Source organism: Lampris incognitus, chromosome 11 (assembly GCF_029633865.1).
Source record: "Lampris incognitus isolate fLamInc1 chromosome 11, fLamInc1.hap2, whole genome shotgun sequence".
In the NCBI taxonomy this organism is placed as follows: domain Eukaryota; kingdom Metazoa; phylum Chordata; class Actinopteri; order Lampriformes; family Lampridae; genus Lampris; species Lampris incognitus.
Window position 1 is genome coordinate 11,999,160 of NC_079221.1, and position 25,311 is coordinate 12,024,470.

The window sequence follows — 25,311 nt, forward strand, 5'->3', positions numbered from 1 at the left end:
GCAGCTCAAAGTGCTTTCCATTAAAAACAAGGGAATAAAATTCAACAACAATACAGATAAAATAAGTTAAAAGTAATAAAACACAGACCTAGGCAAAAAACATAAAACGACAAGAAATAAAACTACATTACAAGATAAAAAATAAGACTAAAAGAAGTAAAATTGAATTAATTAAAATCAAGAGCATAAAAATTGGTCTTGAGCAGATTCATAAAAGCATCTATGGATGTTGCTTCTCTTATTTGTTGGGGTAGTCTATTCCAAGCCATCGGTGCATAACAAAACAAAACAAAATGCTGCTTCGCCATACTTTTTGTAGTTCGTTCTAGGGACATTGTGCAGGCTAGCACCAGAGGATCTGAGAGGAGCGGCTCGCAACATCATCAGATAATCAGTCAGATAGGTATGAGGGTGCTAAACCATGTAGAGCTTTAAACACAAGTAAAGGAATTTTAAAATCAATCCTCACTGCTACAGGAAGCCAGTGTAAAAATGCGAAAACTGGGGTAATGTGATCTCTCATCCTGGTTTTTGTTACGACCCTTGCTGCCGCGTTCTGTACTAGTTGCAGCCTATCGATACTTTTTTTCGGGTAAACCAGTAAGTGCATTGCAATAGCCTAGACGCAAAGAGATAAAAGCATGCGTCACCTTTTTGGCACCTCCCAGGGAGAGGTGGGGTCTAATTCTAGCAATATTTTTTAGGTGAAAAAAGGCAATCTTTGTAACATCGTTGATATGTGATTTTGTAATCCAACTCAGAGTCAATGGTGACACCCAGGTTTTTTACTACACTCTTATTCTGTACAGCCAGACAGAATGTGAAGAGGGAACGACCCTCCCTGAACCGAAGGGGGGCTAAGAGTACATCTGCCACCATCTTACAATGCTGTGATTCCCAAATCCCAATTCCCAAATCCTCTGTGAATAGTATACATGGCCGTTGTAACTCCAATTAATGGTCACACCTATTTGCATATGGAACTGATCATTGGTTTCGGATACTATGCCACTGTATTGTTAATAAGGGTGGGGATACCTGCAGTCAGTTGAGACTGAAGAGGTCACTTAGATGAGTGATGAAACGTTTCTGTCAGTAAACATTGTGTCCAGATGAACTGATTCAACTTTCTTTGATTAGTGAGGTAAAAAGGAAACGGATGACTTCTCAGGCTTTGAAGGGTTACATTTTGTCATTTTGATTCATTTAAAATTCTGTTAAGTTCTTTGTAATTGTTTTGGGCCTACAGATCAGTGGCGGGTGGTGCTAACATTTTTTTGGGGGAGGCGCAGTTTACCTTGGCTCAGCACACCTGACAGCTGCTTTAATGTCCAATGCTTTAATGGACAATGTAGCCTATAGATTTTATCTATAGGCTACATTGTCCTTCTTAATAGCTCTGTGACTGTGTGGCCATTAAAGCAGCTGTCGGGTGTGCTGCACCAAGGTAAATTGCGCCCCCCCCCCCTCAAAAAAAAATGTGTTAGCACCAGCTACCACTGGCCTAGATCATAGGAATAACATATCGTAGAATGAGCGTTTTTCTGACTTAGGGCTGTCCAAACCATCACAGATCTCTCAAAAGATAATTGAAATGCAATTACCTTGTTCAATTCCCAATGTTTGATTTGCAGCTTTATTCCTCTGGCATTTGTTGCCAGAATTCACCGCTGTACGATGATTTGTTTGGTTTTTCTGTGGAGGATGTGGCCATTGAGGTGAAACGTGGAAGAAAACTGGTAAGCTTTCCTGCGTTTCTGTAGTTCATTTGATACTCAAGTCAGTTTCCTGGCTTTGGGATGAGCTGCGTTGACGCCACAAATCTTTTCTTTTAAATGTTTGTTTCCTTTCAGTACTGTGACAAATGTAGGAGCAAAGGTGCCACTGTTGGGTGCGAACTCAAGCGCTGTAAGAAGTCCTACCACTACCCATGTGCCATTGAGCAGGGAGCCGAGAATGTAGAAAATGAAGAAGAGGGAACATTTGTGTTGGTTCTTCTGCCCTTATAACACTCCACAATGATCACATTTTACATATTCAAATTATATTTTTACATTTCCGGCTGGATGATGTCAATATAATGTGGACCCGGTGAGCTGAGATACAAAGTGTTGCGGGATTGTGGTTCTGATAATATGGTAATATTGCCTCAGTGGGCTTAACAGCAATATGTTGTGTTGCTGTTAAGCCCACTGAGGCAAATCTGTAATTTGTGATATTGGGCTATACAAATAGAATTGACTTGACTTGACTTAATATAATTTAAATGTTGTCATTCCCTGGGCTTAAAGGCTGCATTACAGTAAAGTAAGACCATCTTCTGAACTTATTCCAATGTTTTAGTGAAATTAGTAATGAAAGCCTCTACCTGCTTGGTCATCATTTCCACATTACTAATGGTCATTTATCTACATTTTCTGATGTCTTGGCTAAATGTCTTGTGACGATCCCCAACATGTTTTCACATTAGCTTTATCGAGACATTGGGTCAAAAAAATCACGTTATTTGATTTCAGCAGTATCGTCCAGCCCTCGTTGTATCTGACTGGGTTTGGATCATAATGAACTGTTTGATTCTCAGTAAGACATGAGGCAAATTGACAGTCGTTAGTATGTCTCCATGCTGCAGGTTGTATTGCCGCAAGCACAGACCTGGAAGAGACGGTGAGTTGGCGCCTCTCAAGTCTCTGCACATATCTCTCACTGTTTCTGCTCTGTTGCTTTTCAGTGCTGACTTTTTTTATCCCCTTTTTTTTTTACACCAGAAACCAGCGATGTCAACAGTAGATCCAACTCTTCTATGGGAGAACCTGAGGCTTCTGTAAACCACAATGAGGCCGAATCACATAAGGTCTGTACAAATACTTACAAATAATATGAAAAAAATCTCAAAAACTGATGTCTTAATTTTCATCCTTCTACAGGAACGTTGCATATTAATAGTAATTATGAAAATAATGAGCCTATTCCTGCAGTCGAGTCTTTTTACCTTCATATTCTCAAGACAAACCAACTAAACCATTTCTCAAACGTATCTTTGAGTGTTGAAACCTCCATTTAATAACCCCAGTAAGAGAAGGCAGAGCTTTAGCCTGGCCTCAGAATTAATCGACATTATTAAGCCCTGGCTTCTAATCTGTTTTGTTTTTTTTGGGAGGGGGGGGCTCCCCCTTTTTCTCTCTAATTTTTTTTTTTTTTTTTTTGTGGATATTTCCCGCTTTTTTCCCCAATTGTATCTGACCAATTACCCCACTCTTCCGAGCCGTCCCGGTCGCTGCTCCACCCCCTCTGCCGATCCGGGGAGGGCTGCAGACTAACACATGTCTCCTCCGATACATGGGGAGTTGCCAGCTGCTTCTTTTCACCTGACAGCGAGGATTTTCACCAGGGGGACGTAGCGCGTGGGAGGATCACGCTATTCCCCCCAGTTCACCCTCCCCCCTGAACAGATGCCCTGAATGACCAGAGGAGGCGCTAATGCAGCAACCAGGACACATACGCACATCCGGCTTCCACCCCGCAGACACGGCCAATTGTGTCTGTAGAGACCAAGCCGGAGGTAACATGGGGATTTGAACCGGAAATCCCTGGTTTGGTAGGCAACGGAGTAGACTGCTACGCTACCCGGACGCCCTTTTCTCTTTAATTGTATCCGGCCAATTACCCTACTCCTCCGAGCTGTCCCGGTCACTGCTCCACCCCCTCTGCCGATCCGGGGAGGGCTGCAGACTACCACATGTCTCCTCCGATACATGGGGAGTTGCCAGCTGCTTCTTTTCACCTGACAGCGAGGATTTTCACCAGGGGGACGTAGCACATGGGAGGATCACGCTATTCCCTTCAATTCCTCCGCCACCCTCAAACAGGCACCCCAACCGACCAGAGGAGGCACTAGCAACCAGGACACATACACACATCAGGCTTCCCACCCGTAGACATGGCCAGTTGTGTCTGTAGAGATCAAGCCGGAGGTAACACGGGGATTCGATCCGGCAATCCCCTTGTTGGTAGGCAATGGAACAGACCTCCATGCTACCTGGACGCCCGTAATCTGTATTTTTAGCATAATACATGTTTCCATCTTCATCAGGTGGTTTGCCGTGTCTGTGACAAGAAAGAAGAAAGCATCAGTCTGGAGAATTTTAATAGTGATATTGTGAAGTGAGTATTGTGATGTCTCGCGAAATCTGTTCTGTCTATAATCTGATATATTTTTGACTCTCTCACCATGTGTTATTTATAGTTTGTACTGTGATGTCCATAAGCCTTCATCCCATCCCGAGGCAGTAAACGGTGAGTGAAAACTTTGTCAGGTTTCTCCTCAGGAAATGCTGTTTTGTAATATGAACCAAACAAGACAGTAGCTTTTATATGCCAGCGAACAGGTAGAGGATGTGCATTACATCTCACTCTTGTTCTTCGTTTATTTATTGTATGTATTCGATTATGTTTTAAAACTTTTTTAATCACGATAGTCTTTTTTTCCCAACTCAACTGTTTTAAATCACTCACCCATTTTAACTGGTACATGGTCTAGCCTTTGCGTTTTGCAAAGCACTTTGAGATACTCTGTATGAAAGCTGCTATATAAATTAAGTTTATTATTTTTATTATTATTATTATTATTTATTATTATGGATGGTTTGCAGACATCAAAACTAAAGTAGCTGTAAAGGTTGAAGCTAGCTACTATCACCCAAATAGTTTAAAGGCCCATTCTGTGATTTATTGAAGAGTTTGAGTTAAAGTTTGAAAATAAGCGTTTTGTGTCTTTTCTCAACTCACTACTTACTACTGGTTGTGAGACCAGCTATGTTGTATGGTTTGGAGATGGTGGCACTGATGAAAAGACAGGAGGCGGAGCTGGAGGTGCCAGAGTTGAAGATGCTAAGATTTTCATTGGGAGTGACGAAGAAGGACAGGAATAGGAACGAGTATATTAGAGGGACAGCTCAAGTTGGACGGTTTAGTCCGCGGTGGTGTAGCGGTCTAAGCATCGGCTCTGTGTCGATGCAGTTGCCCACTGGGGACTGGGGTTCGCGCCCCGGTCTCGTCAGATCCGACTATGGCCGGACTCGACGAAGCAGCGATCATTGGCAACGCTGTCTTCGGGAGGGGGGCGGAGTCGGCTTGTGTTCGTCACGTGAATGCGTCTCTGTGTGTGTCGGAAAAACAGTGGTTCGGCTTGGAGTCGCCTTGTCACGAAAGTGGCGAGGCGGTCTCCTTCGAGACTGCCGGCCGGAGAGATGCAGTTGGCGAACGCATACAGTGCGAGGGTGGGTGTTTGAATTAAAATAGGGATCGATTGGCCACTAAATTGGGAGAAAAAGGGAAAAATCAGAAATAAATTTATAAAAAAAAAAAAAAGTTGGACGGTTTGGAGACAAAGGAAGAGAGGCAAGATTGAGATGGTTTGGACATGTGTGGAGGAGAGATGCTGGGTATATTGGGAGAAGGATGTTGAATATGGAGCTGCTAGGGAAGAGGAAAAGAGGAAGGCCAAAGAGGAGGTTTATGGATTTGATGAGAGAGGACATGCAGGTAGGTGGCTGGTATGACAGAGGAAGATGCAGAGGACAGGAAGAAATGGAAACAGATGATCCGCTGTGCCGACCCCTAACGAGAGCAGCCAAAAGTAGTAGTAGTAGTAGTAGTGGTGGTGGTATCAACTGACTGTAATTGAAAATCTGGGTCACAGAAAGTTGAATCAGTTCATCTGGACACAGCGTTTATTGAGAGAAACGTTTCATCACTCATCTAAGTGACCTCTTCAGTCTCAACTGACTGCAGGTATCCCCACCCTTATAAACAATACAGTGGCATAACGACCGAAAACAACGATCAGTTTCATATGCAAATTGCTGTGATCATTAACTAGAGTTTCAACTGCCATGTGTACTATTCACAGATGACTGGGGAATAGTTGCAATCACAGCATCATAAGATGGTGACAGATGTACCCCCCCCCCCCCCGGTTCGGGGATGGTCGTTCCCTCCTCACATAGAGGGCCTCTTTGACTCCCTGTTTATTTCAGCGTTCCTCCCTATCAAGGATGTGCACATCCTCATCCTTGAAAGAGTGGCCACTGGCCTGTAGATGGGTGTAGACTGTGGAGTCCTGGCCTGACGTGTTAGCTCTCCTGTGTTGTGCCATCCTTTTAGCCTGCATCTGTTTGGTTTCCCTGATGTACAAGTCACGGCAATCCTCCTGGCACTTAACAGCGTACACTATATTGCTCTGTTTTTGCCGGGGGACCCGATCATTGGGATGGACAAGTTTCTGGCGCCACTGGTTTACACTTAGACAGCTGTTGTCCTTCTCCCCTCTTCGATCAGCTGGTGCACTGTTTGGGTGTCTTCCTGGCTTTGACAAATGCCCAGTTAGGATAACCATACTTAACCAGGGCCTGTTAAATGTGGGATTTCTCCCCTTCCCCGACCGCTGTGTTGGTGGGGACGTTGTTGGCTCGGTGGTACAGCGTCCTGATGACTCCTAGTTTGTGCTCCAAATGAATGGATTCAGCTTTCTGTGATTCTCCTACCTGGATTGTCGAGCATGCATAAAGACATTTTATTAAATGTAAATCTGTAAATCTGGGTGTTTTGCTCCAAACTTTACAACCATTAGGGATGTGAAGAAACCTTTTACAGCATCAGAAAATATTGGAAACTCAGATTTGGTTGTTTTTTTAGTGTTACTCCTTGTATTAAGAGCCCTGTCAATCAATTTTGGGAGTGACAGGAGCTTCTAGTCTTGTGGTTTAAATTTGAATTAAGGACTGTAGCTTTTTAAAGCAAAAAAAAAGAAAATCACAATTAAGACTTGAGAGTTTTCCTTGGCTGCAGAACATGAGGCGGTGGCTGGACCATCATCTGACAGAGGTGAATCCCACACACCCAAAAGATACAACCATTTGAAGGTATGTGCTATTTACATTTCTACCTATCAGGTTTCATGCCATGTCCTAGATAAGAAATTATCAACTGATTTTAATGTTGATTTTTTTTTTTTTTTTTTTTTACGACAGAGACATTCGAGTTCTACTGACAAGTAAGTGACAAACCAGGATTATTTACTGGTCGTTTGCTTGACTGCCCTCCATTTTTAAGTTGTATTTCATCCTTTCAGCTGAGGGCTGCATGATTATGACTAAAATAATAATCTGTTTATTTACTAGATGACTAACCATCATCATGATTAATCAGGACGATTATTCTTGATTTGAAGAACATAATTATTTGCTTGGATATGAAGCATGTCCTCTGTAAATGACTACTTTCACCTATACATGAAATTTTTTAGTGTGACCAATGGACAACTTGACAAAGATTTTCTTTTGTTGTTTGTGTGTGTGTGTGTGTGTGTGTGTGTGTGTGTGTGTGTGTGTGTGTGTGTGTGTGTGTGTGTGTGTTTTAACTAAAATTGTGGTGTGTAATCTTTAGAGGATTAATTACGGTCTGATTTTTGTCTGAATAAACGTCCTGTTGCATGTATTATTTGATGTTGCCCATTGTTGGCTATACGGGCCCAGTGGTTTTAACTGCATCTACTGGGTTTCTGTCTACTCTCTCCTCTGTGACAGATATGTGTGCACTCCCAAAAGAAAACTGAAGAGGAGAATTTTGGATGACCCTTCAGACTCAGGTCAGCTCATCTTGTCCAGGACCTTTCTAATAGCCTCCATCACACACGTACACCAGAGACTGATGGGTTTACACACTTCGGATTTATTCAGTACACATACACCTTGAAAACAAACAGGGTGAGAAGATAAAAAACACTGATTCTCTTTTTTTTTTTTTCCCCATCTTTCTTCTCAGCAGGTGATGAAACCGATGTGGGAATCTTTGCCCTGCTAGAGTCGGACATAGACAGCAACAGAAAGTCAGATCCAGCCGACAGAGTAAATATAATTCAGTTATTCCACCTTGAAAATAGGAGAGGGGGCGTCTGAGTAGCGTGGTGGTCTATTCTGTTGCCTACCAACACGGGGATCCCGGTTCGAATACCCGTGTTCCCTCCAGCTTGGTCGGGCGTCCCTTCAGACGCAAGTGTCTGCGGGTGGGAAGCCGGGTGTGGGTATGTGTCCTGGTCACTGCACAAGCACCTCCTCTGGTCGGTCGGGGTGTCTGTTCGGGGAGGGAGGGGGAACTGGGGGGAATAGCGTGATCCTCCCACGCGCTACGTCCCCCTGGCAAAACTCCTCACTGTCAGGTGAAAAGAAGCGGCTGGCAACTCCACATGTATTGGAGGAGGCGTGTGGTAGTCTGCAGCCCTCCCTGGATTGGCAGAGGGGGTGGAGCAGCAACCGGCACAGCTCGGAAGAGTGGGGTAATTGCAGGGCTCGAAATTAATGATGTTCCGATGTCCCGGGGACCATAAAAAATCCTACTGGGACACAAATATATTTTGTCTGGGACAATTCTGGGACAGTGAAAAAAAATGTCAAAGTAAACTTCGAAATAGGTGTTATTTGCAAAGTCATTAATTATGAGTATCTAGATGTTACTTTATCGTTTGAATAATTTAATAAAAACGTGTGAACGGCGAAACTACAGAAGGCTTACATTCTTGCGGCACCTCACGATGGGTCAGTCAATCACCTGTTCGTGCAAATCATAGAATGCATTCTACGTCATCCACCCTGCCAGTGGCTGCTGCTTGACTCGCGCCAATGCAGCATTCATAGAGCCAGAGCGATAGACCATCATCAACGACAGTTAAAAGAAGAAGAAGAAAGAAATGCTGAGGTGGTTGAATAAACAGCCCCCTGATGCAAGCCCCAATACTGCCGACTCCCGAAACGATTGCCGACTCCTGAAACTCCCGAAACTAATATTCATATGTTTAATAAAAGAATAAGTATTTTAAACGTATATGGTGGACCAGAGTCCATGGTGTGATGATTAAGTGACAAAAAAGGATCAAATTATATGTATTCTGCATAATTGGGGGGGGGCGACGACAAGAATTAAAATTTGGGACACTGTTGGTTATATCCGGGACAATACAAAGTAGAATTCGGGACAGTTTTTGGACACTGAGGAAAAAAGTTAATTTCGAGCCCTGGGTAATTGGCCAGGTACAATTGGGAGAAAAGGGGTGGGTGGGGGGAGAACACAATAATGTTGACTAATTTGGTCTCTCTCTCTCTCAATTCAATTAAAATGGCTTTATTGGCATGACATAACACTGTATATATTGCCAAAGCAAGAGTTTAAAAGACCAACCGGTAGAGCGATGAGGAGAAAAGGAATAACATAGTCATCCCGTATGTTCTTCAAACTCAGCAACACACTCCGACAAAGACTGGTTCATCCCAAAGACTGTGTACCACACACCCAAAAAAAGCAATTTGGTGTATGCTATACAATCCAATGAGGATTGCACTGACCTATACATAGGAGGAACCAAACAACCACTACACAAACGGATGGCCCACTTACAATGCCGTCCTTTCATCTCTACCCAGGAGACTCAAGAAGCCTAGCCTCCAAGAACAACAGTCGGTCACTAACGGTTCCAACGACTCATGACCACTGAATGGAGCACTAACGAAGTCGAAACTAATACCCCCAACGACCGTCGCTGCTTAACATCGGATCACAAAGAGCCATGCACATCAATACCTCTGATAACGACGGGCGTTGCCAAACATCGGAACACCATGAGCCATGGACATCAATAGCTCTGATAACGACTCCAAAGAGGATAAATATCTGAGTTTCATCACCAGCCAGTCAGACTAGCTTGGTCTAGTCAGAAAGGCACGAACTGATGAAGCCTCTTGGATGAGAGACGAAACGTCTTCACAGATATATACCAAGTCCAGTTGCACTTGATTCAATTCCTTTGGATAACCATGACCTGGATGAATGAGAACATTCACAGACAAGAGTTTAAACATTGAAAAAAGCTAAACATTAATTGGAAAACATTATTGAAAACAAACATACTACAGCAAAGAAACATTGCACAGCAAAGAAACATAGTACAAAACAAAACGAATATACTGTCATCAAATATAACAGCAACAATGTGTCAGGTGACTGTCACTCACTGTCCCTCACTTTATGACAGGCAGCAATATAGACTGCTGCTAACTTACACTCACTGTACCTCACTTTGTGGCAGGCAGCAATATAGACTGCTGCTAACTTACAATCACTGTGCCTCACTTTATGGCAGGCAGCAATATAGACCGCTGCTAACTTGCACTCGCTGTTCCTCACTTTATGGCAGGCAGCAATATAGACTGCTGCTAACTTACACTCACTGTGCCTCACTTTATGGCAGGCAGCAATGTAGACTGCTGCTAACTTACGCTCACTGTGCCTCACTTTATGGCAGGCAGCAATATAGACAGCTGCTAACTTACACTCACTGTCCCTCACTTTATGGCAGGCAGCAACATTGACTGCTGCTAACTTACACTCACCGTCCCTCACTTTATGGCAGGCAGCAATATAGACTGCTGCTAACTTACAGCTCTTTGAGTCTTCCCCTAGTAGGACTGGTAGTTTTTCTTTGTCTTATAGGTTAAGAAAACCTTTTGTTGTTAGTTCGAATTGTTTAAAATGTGCTTCTCTAAGATGTTTATATTTTTCCCATGAGGTGAGGAAGTGTAGCTCCGTTTCAGGCTCACTGAGGCTGCAGTGACAGCACAGCCTTTGCTCTGCAGGGGGCAGGTTTTCCTGCATTTCCCCTTTTCAACAGCAAGGCTGTGCTCGCTCAGTCTGCACACAGTCAAGGTTCTTTTGAATTGTTGATCAGTCACCATGCTCACATCATCTGCCGTGGTGTACTGTTGATTTAAAGCCAGATAGCACTGCATTTTGCTTTTGTCTTTTTGTTTGTGTTTGCCAATAGGTGATGTAGCTTTGTTTTAACTGTTTCATAATTTGATTGAGTCTGATTGGTGATGTGTTGTGTTCCTGAGGTGGGTTAATAGAGCAGGTTTGTGCTCTCAGCCTCAGGACCAGTTGGGTAAAGGGGTTCCTATTACTATTCAGTTCTTGGCATTGCAGGGCTTGGTGATGATACGAGAGGGGGTCACTTAGTTTTAGATGTGTCCAAAAGTTAATTGTTCTTTTTTGTATTTTTAATATTAGTGGGTATTGGCCTAATTCTGCCCTGCTTGCATTGTTTGTAGCTTTCCTCTGGACATGTAGGAGAATCTTACAGAACTCTGCATGCAAGATCTCAGTGGGGTGTTTATCCCATTGAGTAAAGTCTTGTTTTGTAAGGGGATCCCACACCTCACTGCCATAGAGTGCAATTGGTTCTATAACACACTCAATTAATTCTAACCAAATTCGAACTGGTATTTCTGTTTGTATATCTTTTTTATGGCATAGAAAGCCTGGTGTGCTTTCCCTCTCATATCATGAAGTGCTTCATTAAAATGTCCAGTTGAACTTAGGTTTAACCCTAGATAGCTGCAGTGTGTGCAGTACTCTACATGTTTTGTACCAATTGAGAATTTAGGTAGAATGTCCTGAGAGCTGGATCTTTATTGGAATATCCTTATTTTGGTCTTTTTGGAGTTTACTGTCAGGGCCCAGGTCTGACAGTAATGTTCTAGCAGATCCAGGCTGTGCTGTAGGCCATCTGCTGTGGGGGACAGCAGAACCAGGTCATCTGCAAAGAGTAGGCATTTTATCTCCTGACTGTGGAGACTTACACCGGGCACAGAGGACTTTTCTAGTATAGTAGCCAATTCATTAACGTAGATATTGAAGAGTGCAGGGCTGAGGTTACAGCCCTGATGAACATCTCGCCCTTGGGTAAAGAATTCTGTTCTTTTTTTGCCAATTTTTACACTACACATATTGCCAGAATACATTGATTTAATGATATCATATGTTTTACCCCCTACACCACTCTCAATAACTTTATAGAACAGTCCTGCATGCCAAATAGAATCAAAAGCTTTTTGGAAATCAATAACAGAGGCATACATTTTTGTTTTATTTTGTTTTATATGTTTATCAATTAGGGCATGTAGGGTGTAAATATGATCAGTTGTGCAGTGTTTTGGTATAAATCCAATTTGGCTTTTAGTTAGGCAATATGCTTGGTAAGGAAGTTTAGAAGTCTGGCATTCATAATACTACAGAAAACCTGCCCCAGATTACTGTTCGCACAGTAATCTGGCGAAGGTTTGGCAATTATTAGGGTCAAATTTGTCTCCACTTCTCTATATTGGGGTTATAAGTCCATGATTCAAGATGTCAGGAAAGTAACCTACACTCAGAACCAAATTGAATAGTTTTAATAAAGCCAATTGGAATTTCTTGTTCATGTTTTTTAGCATTTCATTCAAGAGGCCATCAGGCCCACAAACTTTTTTAGATTTGAGGGCCTACAGTTTCTTAAGGAGTTCCTGCTCAGTAATTGGGGAGTCTAATGGATTCTGATTGTCTTTTATAGCTAGCTCCAATTTAGTCAACTCCTCATGAATTTGGGATTGCTCTGTGTTTGCATCAATTTGAACAGTGTGTTATAGTGTTTTAAAACTCTCTCTCTCTTTCTCTAGGCCCTTGAACCTCAGTCAGTCAGGTATAATCACTGTTGCATGGTTGATTAATTTATTGATTTTGATTGAGTCTGCCGCAAAATTCTTAGTTAGAAACTAATCTGACACTTTACCTAATACTTTTAATAGCGTTGGTATTAGGATTAGGGATGCACCGATGTCACTTTTTCACTGCTGATACCAATTCCAAGTACACATTTTTAAGTATCTACACTGAGTACCAATCCGATCCATTACTTTTGCTCATCAATGCAGACTTAGACCATTATGTAATTTGTGATTATTTGTGAGATTATTGTGATTTTAATAACTATATTATAGTTCTTTTTTGTATGGTTTTTTGTTTTAATTTGTCGAGTCTGGTGTAGAGGATTTGTATCCTGTGCCAGAAAAATTTTCATTAAATTTCATTAAATTAATTTTGGGGTCAATGGGTGAAATAATTGAGATAAAATTAGATTTATTTATTTATTTATTACCTGTTAAAGGAATACAGACTTCCATGTGCCAAAAATGCAGTGAATCAATTCATTTTGGTTTTATTTATGACATGTTACTCTTGGATATTGGTATCAGATTTTATTCTTGGGTAAATCTCCGATACCAACACTTAATTTTAGCCTGTCGGTGGGATATGGGGTACCAGTATCTGTGTAGGTGCATCTATAATTAACATAGATGGACTATTCTCTAAACGGATGATCTCCGTTCACAGAGCCGATGCAGAGAAACCCGCAGCCTCCCCTCCAGGTTTGTCATCACATGAAAACAGACTCGACAAAATGTTCATTTGTGACCACAGCCGGTTGTAAGAACGGATAGGCAACCTCTCTCGTCTCCTTCAGGAAATCCGCCTGTCCACCGGAGCAGAAACGGAAAAAGAGGAGAAGAAGGTGAAACCATCCTTTATTCAGTGAGTTTGCTTTCCATTCACCGTTTGTCTGTAGCAGTCATTCTTTTACACCATCCTGCACCCACAACCCTCTCTGTAATTTAACCTTTTAAAATGCAGTTCAGTTCAATAGTTCCTGTCATTGCCTTGACTAGCTTTTGTTAACTCTCTTTTGGGATGCAAGTACTTATCTAATCTACAGTTTCTCTTTTACTTTTAGAATAAGCACTTATGGTTTTTATTAATGAACTGTATTCATATCCAGCTCATAGTATCATCATTTCCTTTAGTGGAAAACTGGCAGGCAGAATTGTCCCGTCACAGGCCTTTCAAACGTATTCTTTTTTTTTTCTTCCTTTTTTGGATTTTTCACCCTTTTTCTTCCACTTCTACCTGGCAAATTACCCCACTAATTCGTGATACTGGGCTATACAAATAAAATGGACTTGACTTGACTTCTGAGCTGTCCCGGTCGCTGCTCCACCCCCTCTGCCAATCCAGGGAGGGCTGCAGACTACCACATGTCTCCTCCGATACATGTGGAGTTGCCAGCCGCTTCTTTTCACCTGACAGAGGAGTTTTGCCAGGGGGACCTAGCATGTGGGAGGACCACACTATTCCCCCAGTTCCCCTACTCTACTTTCTCCTACTCTAAACACAAACATTATATCCAGCACAGAGATTGTGAAGGGCAGAGTCCTTATGGTGAAAGCTGAAATAGAGGCATTTATCTTTATTTTTGTTAATGTTTATGCACCAAACCAATACTCTGAGCGTGAAGGGCTTTTTAAAATTTTGAAAGAAAAATTGAAGTGGCATTGATACATTCTGTAAATTGTGTAAACACAACATCCATTGCACGTTGTCCGTCTTGGGAGAGAGAGCCCACCTCTGTTGCTCTCTCTGAGGTTTCTTCCTATTTTTTCTCCCTGTTAAAGGTCTTTTTTTTTAGGGAGCTGTTCCTTACCCGATGCGAGGGTCTAAGGACAGAATGTTGCATTGCTGTAAAGCCCCTTGAGGCAAATTTGTCATTTGTAATTCTGCCCTGCTTGCATTGTTTGTAGCTTTCCTCTGGACATGTAGGAGAATCTTACAGAACTCTGCATGCAAGATCTCAGTGGGGTGTTTATCCCATTGAGTAAAGTCTTGTTTTGTAAGGGGATCCCACACCTCACTGCCATAGAGTGCAATTGGTTCTATAACACACTCAATTAATTCTAACCAAATTCGAACTGGTATTTCTGTTTGTATATCTTTTTTATGGCATAGAAAGCCTGGTGTGCTTTCCCTCTCATATCATGAAGTGCTTCATTAAAATGTCCAGTTGAACTTAGGTTTAACCCTAGATAGCTGCAGTGTGTGCAGTACTCTACATGTTTTGTACCAATTGAGAATTTAGGTAGAATGTCCTGAGAGCTGGATCTTTATTGGAATATCCTTATTTTGGTCTTTTTGGAGTTTACTGTCAGGGCCCAGGTCTGGCAGTAATGTTCTAGCAGATCCAGGCTGTGCTGTAGGCCATCTGCTGTGGGGGACAGCAGAACCAGGTCATCTGCAAAGAGTAGGCATTTTATCTCCTGACTGTGGAGACTTACACCGGGCACAGAGGACTTTTCTAGTATAGTAGCCAATTCATTAACGTAGATATTGAAGAGTGCAGGGCTGAGGTTACAGCCCTGATGAACATCTCGCCCTTGGGTAAAGAATTCTGTTCTTTTTTTGCCAATTTTTACACTACACATATTGCCAGAATACATTGATTTAATGATATCATATGTTTTACCCCCTACACCACTCTCAATAACTTTATAGAACAGTCCTGCATGCCAAATAGAATCAAAAGCTTTTTGGAAATCAATAAAAGAGGCATACATTTTTGTTTTATTTTGTTTTATATGTTTATCAATTAGGGCATGTAGGGTGTAAATATGATCAGTTGTGCAGTGTTTTGGTATAAATCCAATTTGGCTTTTAGTTAGGCAATATGCTTGGTAAGGAAGTTTAGAAGTCTGGCATTCATAATACTACAGAAAACCTGCCCCAGATTACTGTTCGCACAATAATCTGGCGAAGGTTTGGCAATTATTAGGGTCAAATTTGTCTCCACTTCTCTATATTGGGGTTATAAGTCCATGATTCAAGATGTCAGGAAAGTAACCTACACTCAGAACCAAATTGAATAGTTTTAATAAAGCCAATTGGAATTTCTTGTTCATGTTTTTTAGCATTTCATTCAAGAGGCCATCAGGCCCACAAACTTTTTTAGATTTGAGGGCCTACAGTTTCTTAAGGAGTTCCTGCTCAGTAATTGGGGAGTCTAATGGATTCTGATTGTCTTTTATAGCTAGCTCCAATTTAGTCAACTCCTCATGAATTTGGGATTGCTCTGTGTTTGCATCAATTTGAACAGTGTGTTATAGTGTTTTAAAACTCTCTCTCTCTTTCTCTAGGCCCTTGAACCTCAGTCAGTCAGGTATAATCACTGTTGCATGGTTGATTAATTTATTGATTTTGATTGAGTCTGCCGCAAAATTCTTAGTTAGAAACTAATCTGACACTTTACCTAATACTTTTAATAGCGTTGGTATTAGGATTAGGGATGCACCGATGTCACTTTTTCACTGCTGATACCAATTCCAAGTACACATTTTTAAGTATCTACACTGAGTACCAATCCGATCCATTACTTTTGCTCATCAATGCAGACTTAGACCATTATGTAATTTGTGATTATTTGTGAGATTATTGTGATTTTAATAACTATATTGTAGTTCTTTTTTGTATGGTTGTTTGTTTTAATTTGTCGAGTCTGGTGTAGAGGATTTGTATCCTGTGCCAGAAAAATTTTCATTAAATTTCATTAAATTAATTTTGGGGTCAATGGGTGAAATAATTGAGATAAAATTAGATTTATTTATTTATTTATTACCTGTTAAAGGAATACAGGCTTCCATGTGCCAAAAATGCAGTGAATCAATTCATTTTGGTTTTATTTATGACATGTTACTCTTGGATATTGGTATCAGATTTTATTCTTGGGTAAATCTCCGATACCAACACTTAATTTTAGCCTGTCGGTGGGATATGGGGTACCAGTATCTGTGTAGGTGCATCTATAATTAACATAGATGGACTATTCTCTAAACGGATGATCTCCGTTCACAGAGCCGATGCAGAGAAACCCGCAGCCTCCCCTCCAGGTTTGTCATCACATGAAAACAGACTCGACAAAATGTTCATTTGTGACCACAGCCGGTTGTAAGAACGGATAGGCAACCTCTCTCGTCTCCTTCAGGAAATCCGCCTGTCCACCGGAGCAGAAACGGAAAAAGAGGAGAAGAAGGTGAAACCATCCTTTATTCAGTGAGTTTGCTTTCCATTCACCGTTTGTCTGTAGCAGTCATTCTTTTACACCATCCTGCACCCACAACCCTCTCTGTAATTTAACCTTTTAAAATGCAGTTCAGTTCAATAGTTCCTGTCATTGCCTTGACTAGCTTTTGTTAACTCTCTTTTGGGATGCAAGTACTTATCTAATCTACAGTTTCTCTTTTACTTTTAGAATAAGCACTTATGGTTTTTATTAATGAACTGTATTCATATCCAGCTCATAGTATCATCATTTCCTTTAGTGGAAAACTGGCAGGCAGAATTGCCCCGTCACAGGCCTTTCAAACGTATTCTTTTTTTTTTCTTCCTTTTTTGGATTTTTCACCCTTTTTCTTCCACTTCTACTTGGCAAATTACCCCACTAATTCGTGATACTGGGCTACACAAATAAAATGGACTTGACTTGACTTCTGAGCTGTCCCGGTCGCTGCTCCACCCCCTCTGCCAATCCAGGGAGGGCTGCAGACTACCACATGTCTCCTCCGATACATGTGGAGTTGCCAGCCGCTTCTTTTCACCTGACAGAGGAGTTTTGCCAGGGGGACCTAGCATGTGGGAGGACCACACTATTCCCCCAGTTCCCCTACTCTACTTTCTCCTACTCTAAACACAAACATTATATCCAGCACAGAGATTGTGAAGGGCAGAGTCCTTATGGTGAAAGCTGAAATAGAGGCATTTATCTTTATTTTTGTTAATGTTTATGCACCAAACCAATACTCTGAGCGTGAAGGGCTTTTTAAAATTTTGAAAGAAAAATTAAAGTGGCATTGATACATTCTGTAAATTGTGTAAACACAACATCCATTGCACGTTGTCCGTCTTGGGAGAGAGAGCCCACCTCTGTTGCCCTCTCTGAGGTTTCTTCCTATTTTTTCTCCCTGTTAAAGGTCTTTTTTTTTAGGGAGCTGTTCCTTACCCGATGCGAGGGTCTAAGGACAGAATGTTGCATTGCTGTAAAGCCCCTTGAGGCAAATTTGTCATTTGTAATTCTGCCCTGCTTGCATTGTTTGTAGCTTTCCTCTGGACATGTAGGAGAATCTTACAGAACTCTGCATGCAAGATCTCAGTGGGGTGTTTATCCCATTGAGTAAAGTCTTGTTTTGTAAGGGGATCCCACACCTCACTGCCATAGAGTGCAATTGGTTCTATAACACACTCAATTAATTCTAACCAAATTCGAACTGGTATTTCTGTTTGTATATCTTTTTTATGGCATAGAAAGCCTGGTGTGCTTTCCCTCTCATATCATGAAGTGCTTCATTAAAATGTCCAGTTGAACTTAGGTTTAACCCTAGATAGCTGCAGTGTGTGCAGTACTCTACATGTTTTGTACCAATTGAGAATTTAGGTAGAATGTCCTGAGAGCTGGATCTTTATTGGAATATCCTTATTTTGGTCTTTTTGGAGTTTACTGTCAGGGCCCAGGTCTGGCAGTAATGTTCTAGCAGATCCAGGCTGTGCTGTAGGCCATCTGCTGTGGGGGACAGCAGAACCAGGTCATCTGCAAAGAGTAGGCATTTTATCTCCTGACTGTGGAGACTTACACCGGGCACAGAGGACTTTTCTAGTATAGTAGCCAATTCATTAACGTAGATATTGAAGAGTGCAGGGCTGAGGTTACAGCCCTAATGAACATCTCGCCCTTGGGTAAAGAATTCTGTTCTTTTTTTGCCAATTTTTACGCTACACATATTGCCAGAATACATTGATTTAATGATATCATATGTTTTACCCCCTACACCACTCTCAATAACTTTATAGAACAGTCCTGCATGCCAAATAGAATCAAAAGCTTTTTGGAAATCAATAAAAGAGGCATACATTTTTGTTTTATTTTGTTTTATATGTTTATCAATTAGGGCATGTAGGGTGTAAATATGATCAGTTGTGCAGTGTTTTGGTATAAATCCAATTTGGCTTTTAGTTAGGCAATATGCTTGGTAAGGAAGTTTAGAAGTCTGGCATTCATAATACTACAGAAAACCTGCCCCAGATTACTGTTCGCACAGTAATCTGGCGAAGGTTTGGCAATTATTAGGGTCAAATTTGTCTCCACTTCTCTATATTGGGGTTATAAGTCCATGATTCAAGATGTCAGGAAAGTAACCTACACTCAGAACCAAATTGAATAGTTTTAATAAAGCCAATTGGAATTTCTTGTTCATGTTTTTTAGCATTTCATTCAAGAGGCCATCAGGCCCACAAACTTTTTTAGATTTGAGGGCCTACAGTTTCTTAAGGAGTTCCTGCTCAGTAATTGGGGAGTCTAATGGATTCTGATTGTCTTTTATAGCTAGCTCCAATTTAGTCAACTCCTCATGAATTTGGGATTGCTCTGTGTTTGCATCAATTTGAACAGTGTGTTATAGTGTTTTAAAACTCTCTCTCTCTTTCTCTAGGCCCTTGAACCTCAGTCAGTCAGGTATAATCACTGTTGCATGGTTGATTAATTTATTGATTTTGATTGAGTCTGCCGCAAAATTCTTAGTTAGAAACTAATCTGACACTTTACCTAATACTTTTAATAGCGTTGGTATTAGGATTAGGGATGCACCGATGTCACTTTTTCACTGCTGATACCAATTCCAAGTACACATTTTTAAGTATCTACACTGAGTACCAATCCGATCCATTACTTTTGCTCATCAATGCAGACTTAGACCATTATGTAATTTGTGATTATTTGTGAGATTATTGTGATTTTAATAACTATATTGTAGTTCTTTTTTGTATGGTTGTTTGTTTTAATTTGTCGAGTCTGGTGTAGAGGATTTGTATCCTGTGCCAGAAAAATTTTCATTAAATTTCATTAAATTAATTTTGGGGTCAATGGGTGAAATAATTGAGATAAAATTAGATTTATTTATTTATTTATTTATTACCTGTTAAAGGAATACAGACTTCCATGTGCCAAAAATGCAGTGAATCAATTCATTTTGGTTTTATTTATGACATGTTACTCTTGGATATTGGTATCAGATTTTATTCTTGGGTAAATCTCCGATACCAACACTTAATTTTAGCCTGTCGGTGGGATATGGGGTACCAGTATCTGTGTAGGTGCATCTATAATTAACATAGATGGACTATTCTCTAAACGGATGATCTCCGTTCACAGAGCCGATGCAGAGAAACCCGCAGCCTCCCCTCCAGGTTTGTCATCACATGAAAACAGACTCGACAAAATGTTCATTTGTGACCACAGCCGGTTGTAAGAACGGATAGGCAACCTCTCTCGTCTCCTTCAGGAAATCCGCCTGTCCACCGGAGCAGAAACGGAAAAAGAGGAGAAGAAGGTGAAACCATCCTTTATTCAGTGAGTTTGCTTTCCATTCACCGTTTGTCTGTAGCAGTCATTCTTTTACACCATCCTGCACCCACAACCCTCTCTGTAATTTAACCTTTTAAAATGCAGTTCAGTTCAATAGTTCCTGTCATTGCCTTGACTAGCTTTTGTTAACTCTCTTTTGGGATGCAAGTACTTATCTAATCTACAGTTTCTCTTTTACTTTTAGAATAAGCACTTATGGTTTTTATTAATGAACTGTATTCATATCCAGCTCATAGTATCATCATTTCCTTTAGTGGAAAACTGGCAGGCAGAATTGCCCCGTCACAGGCCTTTCAAACGTATTCTTTTTTTTTTCTTCCTTTTTTGGATTTTTCACCCTTTTTCTTCCACTTCTACCTGGCCAATTACCCCACTAATTCGTGATACTTGGCTATACAAATAAAATGGACTTGACTTGACTTCTGAGCTGTCCCGGTCGCTGCTCCACCCCCTCTGCCAATCCAGGGAGGGCTGCAGACTACCACATGTCTCCTCCGATACATGTGGAGTTGCCAGCCGCTTCTTTTCACCTGACAGAGGAGTTTTGCCAGGGGGACCTAGCATGTGGGAGGACCACACTATTCCCCCAGTTCCCCTACTCTACTTTCTCCTACTCTAAACACAAACATTATATCCAGCACAGAGATTGTGAAGGGCAGAGTCCTTATGGTGAAAGCTGAAATAGAGGCATTTATCTTTAGTTTTGTTAATGTTTATGCACCAAACCAATACTCTGAGCGTGAAGGGCTTTTTAAAATTTTGAAAGAAAAATTAAAGTGGCATTGATACATTCTGTAAATTGTGTAAACACAACATCCATTGCACGTTGTCCGTCTTGGGAGAGAGATCCCACCTCTGTTGCTCTCTCTGAGGTTTCTTCCTATTTTTTCTCCCTGTTAAAGGTTTTTTTTTTTAGGGAGCTGTTCCTTACCCGATGCGAGGGTCTAAGGACAGAATGTTGCATTGCTGTAAAGCCCCTTGAGGCAAATTTGTAATTTGTGATATTGGGCTATACAAATAAAATTGACTTGATCCAGGAGAGTGTATTGTATTGGGTGGAGACTGGAATTGGTGCACTGATTTTACTTCAGATAGGACTGTAGAGGAGCCCCACCTTCAGTTATCCTCTATTTTGTCCCATGTCATAAAGGAAACTGGTTTGGTTGTGTGGAGGATGAAACAACCTTCAGTTAGACAGTGCACTTGGGTCAAAATATCAGATGGCAGAGTTGGTGCAGCTAGATAAGGCAGGCTTTATGTATCTAGTTCTTTTACTGCTCGAGTTGTTAATTGTCAGATCCACCCTGTCGCTTTTACAGCCCACCATTTAGTTTTAATTGAGTTGATTTTATGTTCCACTGGAAAACCAATTTGTTTGTTTTTTTTGACATTTTTAATTTTAAGTTATTACATAATCTTAATTTTTGTAAAAAATTTAAATTGTTTTGGGAGTATTGGAGATCTTGGAATGACAATTTTCTTTCTTTACTTAATGGTAGGAGGTAGGGAAGACCCAAATTAGGGTTGTTGGGTTTTTTGTTTTGTTTTTTGCCAGCAATACATGTATAATTCCACAGCTTACATTAAGAGAGCTGTACAGGAGTTAGAAGAAGAGATAAGACACCTGGAAGTTGTCTCTCTTTCACAAACTGATCAGCAGAATAATGATCTCTTACACTGTAAAAGACAGCTGCTGAACTTGTTCCTGCAAGAGAGAGCTAAAAGAGCTTTAGTCCAAGCACACTTCACTAGACTCCTGGACATGGAGGCAAAAACCACTTTCTTCTTTAATTTAGAGAAGCCTGTGGCTTGGAAAAAACAAATGGTGTGTCTTCGTCTCCCTGATTGAAAGGTGACCACAGATTCAGGTGGGATGAGGAAACATGCAGTGGAGTTCTACACAGACTTATTCAGGGTGGACAGCTGTGATGTGGACTCTGCTGCAGAGCTTCTGCAGGGCCTTCCTCAGCTGAGTCCAGAAGAACAGCACACATTCAGCTTGGACATAATGCCTGATGAACTGACTGCTGCTGTGTCTCAGATGGCGTCTGGCATGTGCACATCCTCATCCTTGAAAGAGTGGCCACTGGTCTATAGATGGGTGTAGACTGGAGTCCTGGGCTGACGCGTCAGCTCTTCTGTGTTGTGCCATCCTCTTGGCACAACCTCTTGGCACATCCTCTGTTTAGTTTCTAAACTAAACGACTTTTCCCAGATCTAATGGCTGTAACTAGTTGTCCCCAGTGGACTTATTTGTTTGTAAGCTTTTCAGGTGTTGTTTATTTATTATCTGTTTTAGCTTTTCCAACATTTCGTACCCAGATATGGTAATAATGATAATGGTCCAAAATCGTGTGAAATTGCAAATTTTTGGTGAAAAACATAAAGTTTTCTAGGGGGAGTATCCCCAAGTCTTCCACAAACCCAGCGCAAACGCTGAAAATTTAAGCTATTCTGGTGCGCGTGAATACGGGGCGGTGTCGCATGCTCGTGGACATACAGCACGCACAACAGTGCCGCTGCTGAAAAAAAGGTCTAGGGGAAACACTGATACCCAAATCAAAGAAGGTTGAATCTGTTCATTTGGATACAATGTTTATTGACAGATACACAGATACTCTTTGAATTTCTTACCTAGATTATTGAGCATGCATCAAGACTGATGGTACCCATAGTAAATGTCACTTTTTTACATGCAAAGTGGGGGGAGGGGGACACTTCAATTGTGGTCACCCTAGGGCACCATACTGCATTAATCCGGGTATGGGTCTTGGTTAACCATATGGGCTTGTAAGTCAGCCTGAGAGGCCACGAGCGACTGAAAGTTGATTTCAAAAGCGTTTGTTAATTCTGCACAGAATTGACTCACATCTCCTTGCATAATTCTTTGCACACATAGTATAAGTTTTGTCCGGTGGTTTCTCCGACACGGTGAGAGAATTGTTACCCAAGCTGTTGCTAGCATCAGCAGTCAGCGCTGGCTTCAATAGCTTGACAGTGGATTTAGCTTTGTTTGAGGCGTTTGAGATGGCATGTTTTTAACCATACTGACAAACACATCAACACTTGAAGTTTGGGCAGTATGTTCAGTCACACAGTCCATTTAGAGACTGTTGAGACTTCCCCTGATAGTTAATACTGAATAATATGACCTTCTGTCAGCAACATCTGTCGTGGATATCCAAGATAAATTCATGGAAAATTATTTCCTTAAGAGTAGGAATCCTCATTCACAAAGTGCCTATGTACAAATCTGTGCTTAAACTGTTCCAGGATTCATAAATATTATCTTAGCTGAATTTGTTCTTACTCTGAACAAATTTAGAAATGCCTCAGACCACGGAAAATGGTTAAAACCGCATTCATTAAAAAAGGCTTTAATAGATGACATGACAATATTTAAAACCGGTAATTTACTAAGTGCATTGGTCAAATGTATTTAATAACCATCAAACTGATGCCTTTTCATCCTCAATTATTCAGATTCAGACAACTTTATTTATTCCAGAAGGACAATTCAGTAATACTGTAATTATTGTCATAATTACAGTATTTAATTAACTATAAAACGGAGTGTCCCCAGTCCTAGCTTACAATGGAGTATATGAGAATTTCCATATTAAAACTTATGAGTTTTGGTGTGCTGGCCCTTTAAAGATACTCGTTGGCAGTGTTGACTGTGACGCGGTTTGTCTTCTGTAGACTTGTACTTGAAGAGCTCTGCAAGCGCGGCTGTTGTTCTTTCTCTGTTTGATTTGAGCGCTTACCTTTTTGTGACGATCGCCTGTGATAGTTATTTATCGCGGTTTTTAGTTCGTGTAAAAAAAAAAAGTTAAACCATGGCGATGCTAATCGCGCTAGCTTGTCCGTGGTTCCCAATGTTAGTGTAAACTACTAATAAGACACGTTAGTCCCTAGCTACCGGGTCTGACCCTTTAGCCGAGCGGTTAGTGATGTCGCCTTGTGGTGCAGTACACCCCGTATCGAATCCCGCACCGGGCAAGAAAATAACCGCTTACATTAGGTTAGCATTCATGCTAATCGCTAGTTAACTGTAATAGCTAACTAATGGCGACTTAGTGTTTGTTGGTGTAAGAGTAAGAGGGAAACACAATATAATTGCGAATTTGTATTTTTATTTCTGTATTTTAGTTTCACGGTGCTTCTGACAGTAAACATACTAAACTTGCCGGCTGTCTCCTGGACGTTTATTAAGGAACCCGTTAAGCTATCTGGCTGCCGGTTGGCTAGACGGGGGAATGGCCCTGGGAAGGATGTGCAGCACGTTAGGAAGAGATTGAAACGGATTGACCCGCTGTGCCGACCCCTAACGGGAGCAGCCGAAGGAAATAGTAGTAGTAGTAGTAGTAGATCTGCCAAGCTAGCAATCAAGTTCAGTCAAGTTGCATTTTTATAGCGCTTTCCTAGCTGCAACAGCCACTCAAAGCGCAAGCATGTCTACTTTCTAGTAAGGGCAGCATACTTGGGTGTCATTGTTTTGTTTTGTTTTTTGACTTGGCCTATAATGCTCTATATAAGTAAATAGTTTGTGTTATTATTACTCCCACCAATATTTAGTGCCACCAATTTGCTTATATGTAGCCAATGTGCAAACGGTTAATTGGTACTGTAGGGGTGGGGGGGGAATCGATTCTTAGATGCGTGGAGATTCTCTCATAAAAGATTGTCTCGATGCAGAAAACTCAATAATTGGAAATGTAAAGCTCAACTCTTGACTGGGCAGTACGCTCCTTATGGCTGCCGCTGAACCAACTGGATGGTGAAACGTAACGGACATAAAACATGTGCGTCGTGTTTACGTTCGAAGCTAGGCTACTTCTTCAGTTTTGGTGAGGATGGCTGAGTGTGAGCAACCGAACACATCCGCTTCCGGTGTGGGAAGATAGTGGCACGAATTCACGTTTGCTGTGGCCTCACCGGTATGGGAAGACGGCAACGCATACTTACGTTTATGGCGGCCTCACCCAGTACCGTCCATGCAGTGCCTTTGTCCACGTCTACGTTTGTGTCTTTGTTTGATGGCTGGGAGAGCTGGCACTGGATCAGCTGGGGTAGCCTGGTCTGCTGCGTCCTGTGGGCCCAGGGACCACGGCCCTGCCTGGAGCTGCGCACGAAGAGGAAACACTGAGGGCGGT

The 25,311-nt window shown here is 41.5% G+C and overlaps 1 protein-coding gene across 3 annotated transcripts in view; it reads left to right on the forward strand.

Moving 5' to 3' along the window:
- Positions 1–25,311, forward strand: part of phf11 (PHD finger protein 11) — a 37,148-nt gene that overhangs the window by 2,265 nt on the left and 9,572 nt on the right. Inside the window, exons 2-20 of one of the 3 annotated variants that reach the window (XM_056289675.1) lie at positions 1,635–1,739; positions 1,854–1,987; positions 2,630–2,664; positions 2,766–2,851; positions 4,091–4,161; positions 4,244–4,293; positions 6,847–6,920; positions 7,029–7,051; positions 7,584–7,645; positions 7,825–7,904; positions 12,540–12,562; positions 13,255–13,289; positions 13,385–13,452; positions 15,882–15,904; positions 16,597–16,631; positions 16,727–16,794; positions 19,224–19,246; positions 19,943–19,977; positions 20,073–20,140. In XM_056289675.1, coding sequence (XP_056145650.1) covers positions 1,635–1,739; positions 1,854–1,987; positions 2,630–2,664; positions 2,766–2,851; positions 4,091–4,161; positions 4,244–4,293; positions 6,847–6,920; positions 7,029–7,051; positions 7,584–7,645; positions 7,825–7,904; positions 12,540–12,562; positions 13,255–13,289; positions 13,385–13,452; positions 15,882–15,904; positions 16,597–16,631; positions 16,727–16,794; positions 19,224–19,246; positions 19,943–19,977; positions 20,073–20,140 — 1,098 coding nt within the window. Of the gene's footprint in view, positions 1–1,634; positions 1,740–1,853; positions 2,092–2,629; positions 2,665–2,765; positions 2,852–4,090; positions 4,162–4,243; positions 4,294–6,846; positions 6,921–7,028; positions 7,052–7,583; positions 7,646–7,824; positions 7,905–12,539; positions 12,563–13,254; positions 13,290–13,384; positions 13,453–15,881; positions 15,905–16,596; positions 16,632–16,726; positions 16,795–19,223; positions 19,247–19,942; positions 19,978–20,072; positions 20,141–25,311 lie in introns of those variants that run through there. The other 2 variants (XM_056289677.1, XM_056289676.1) reach the window with 2 other exon arrangements.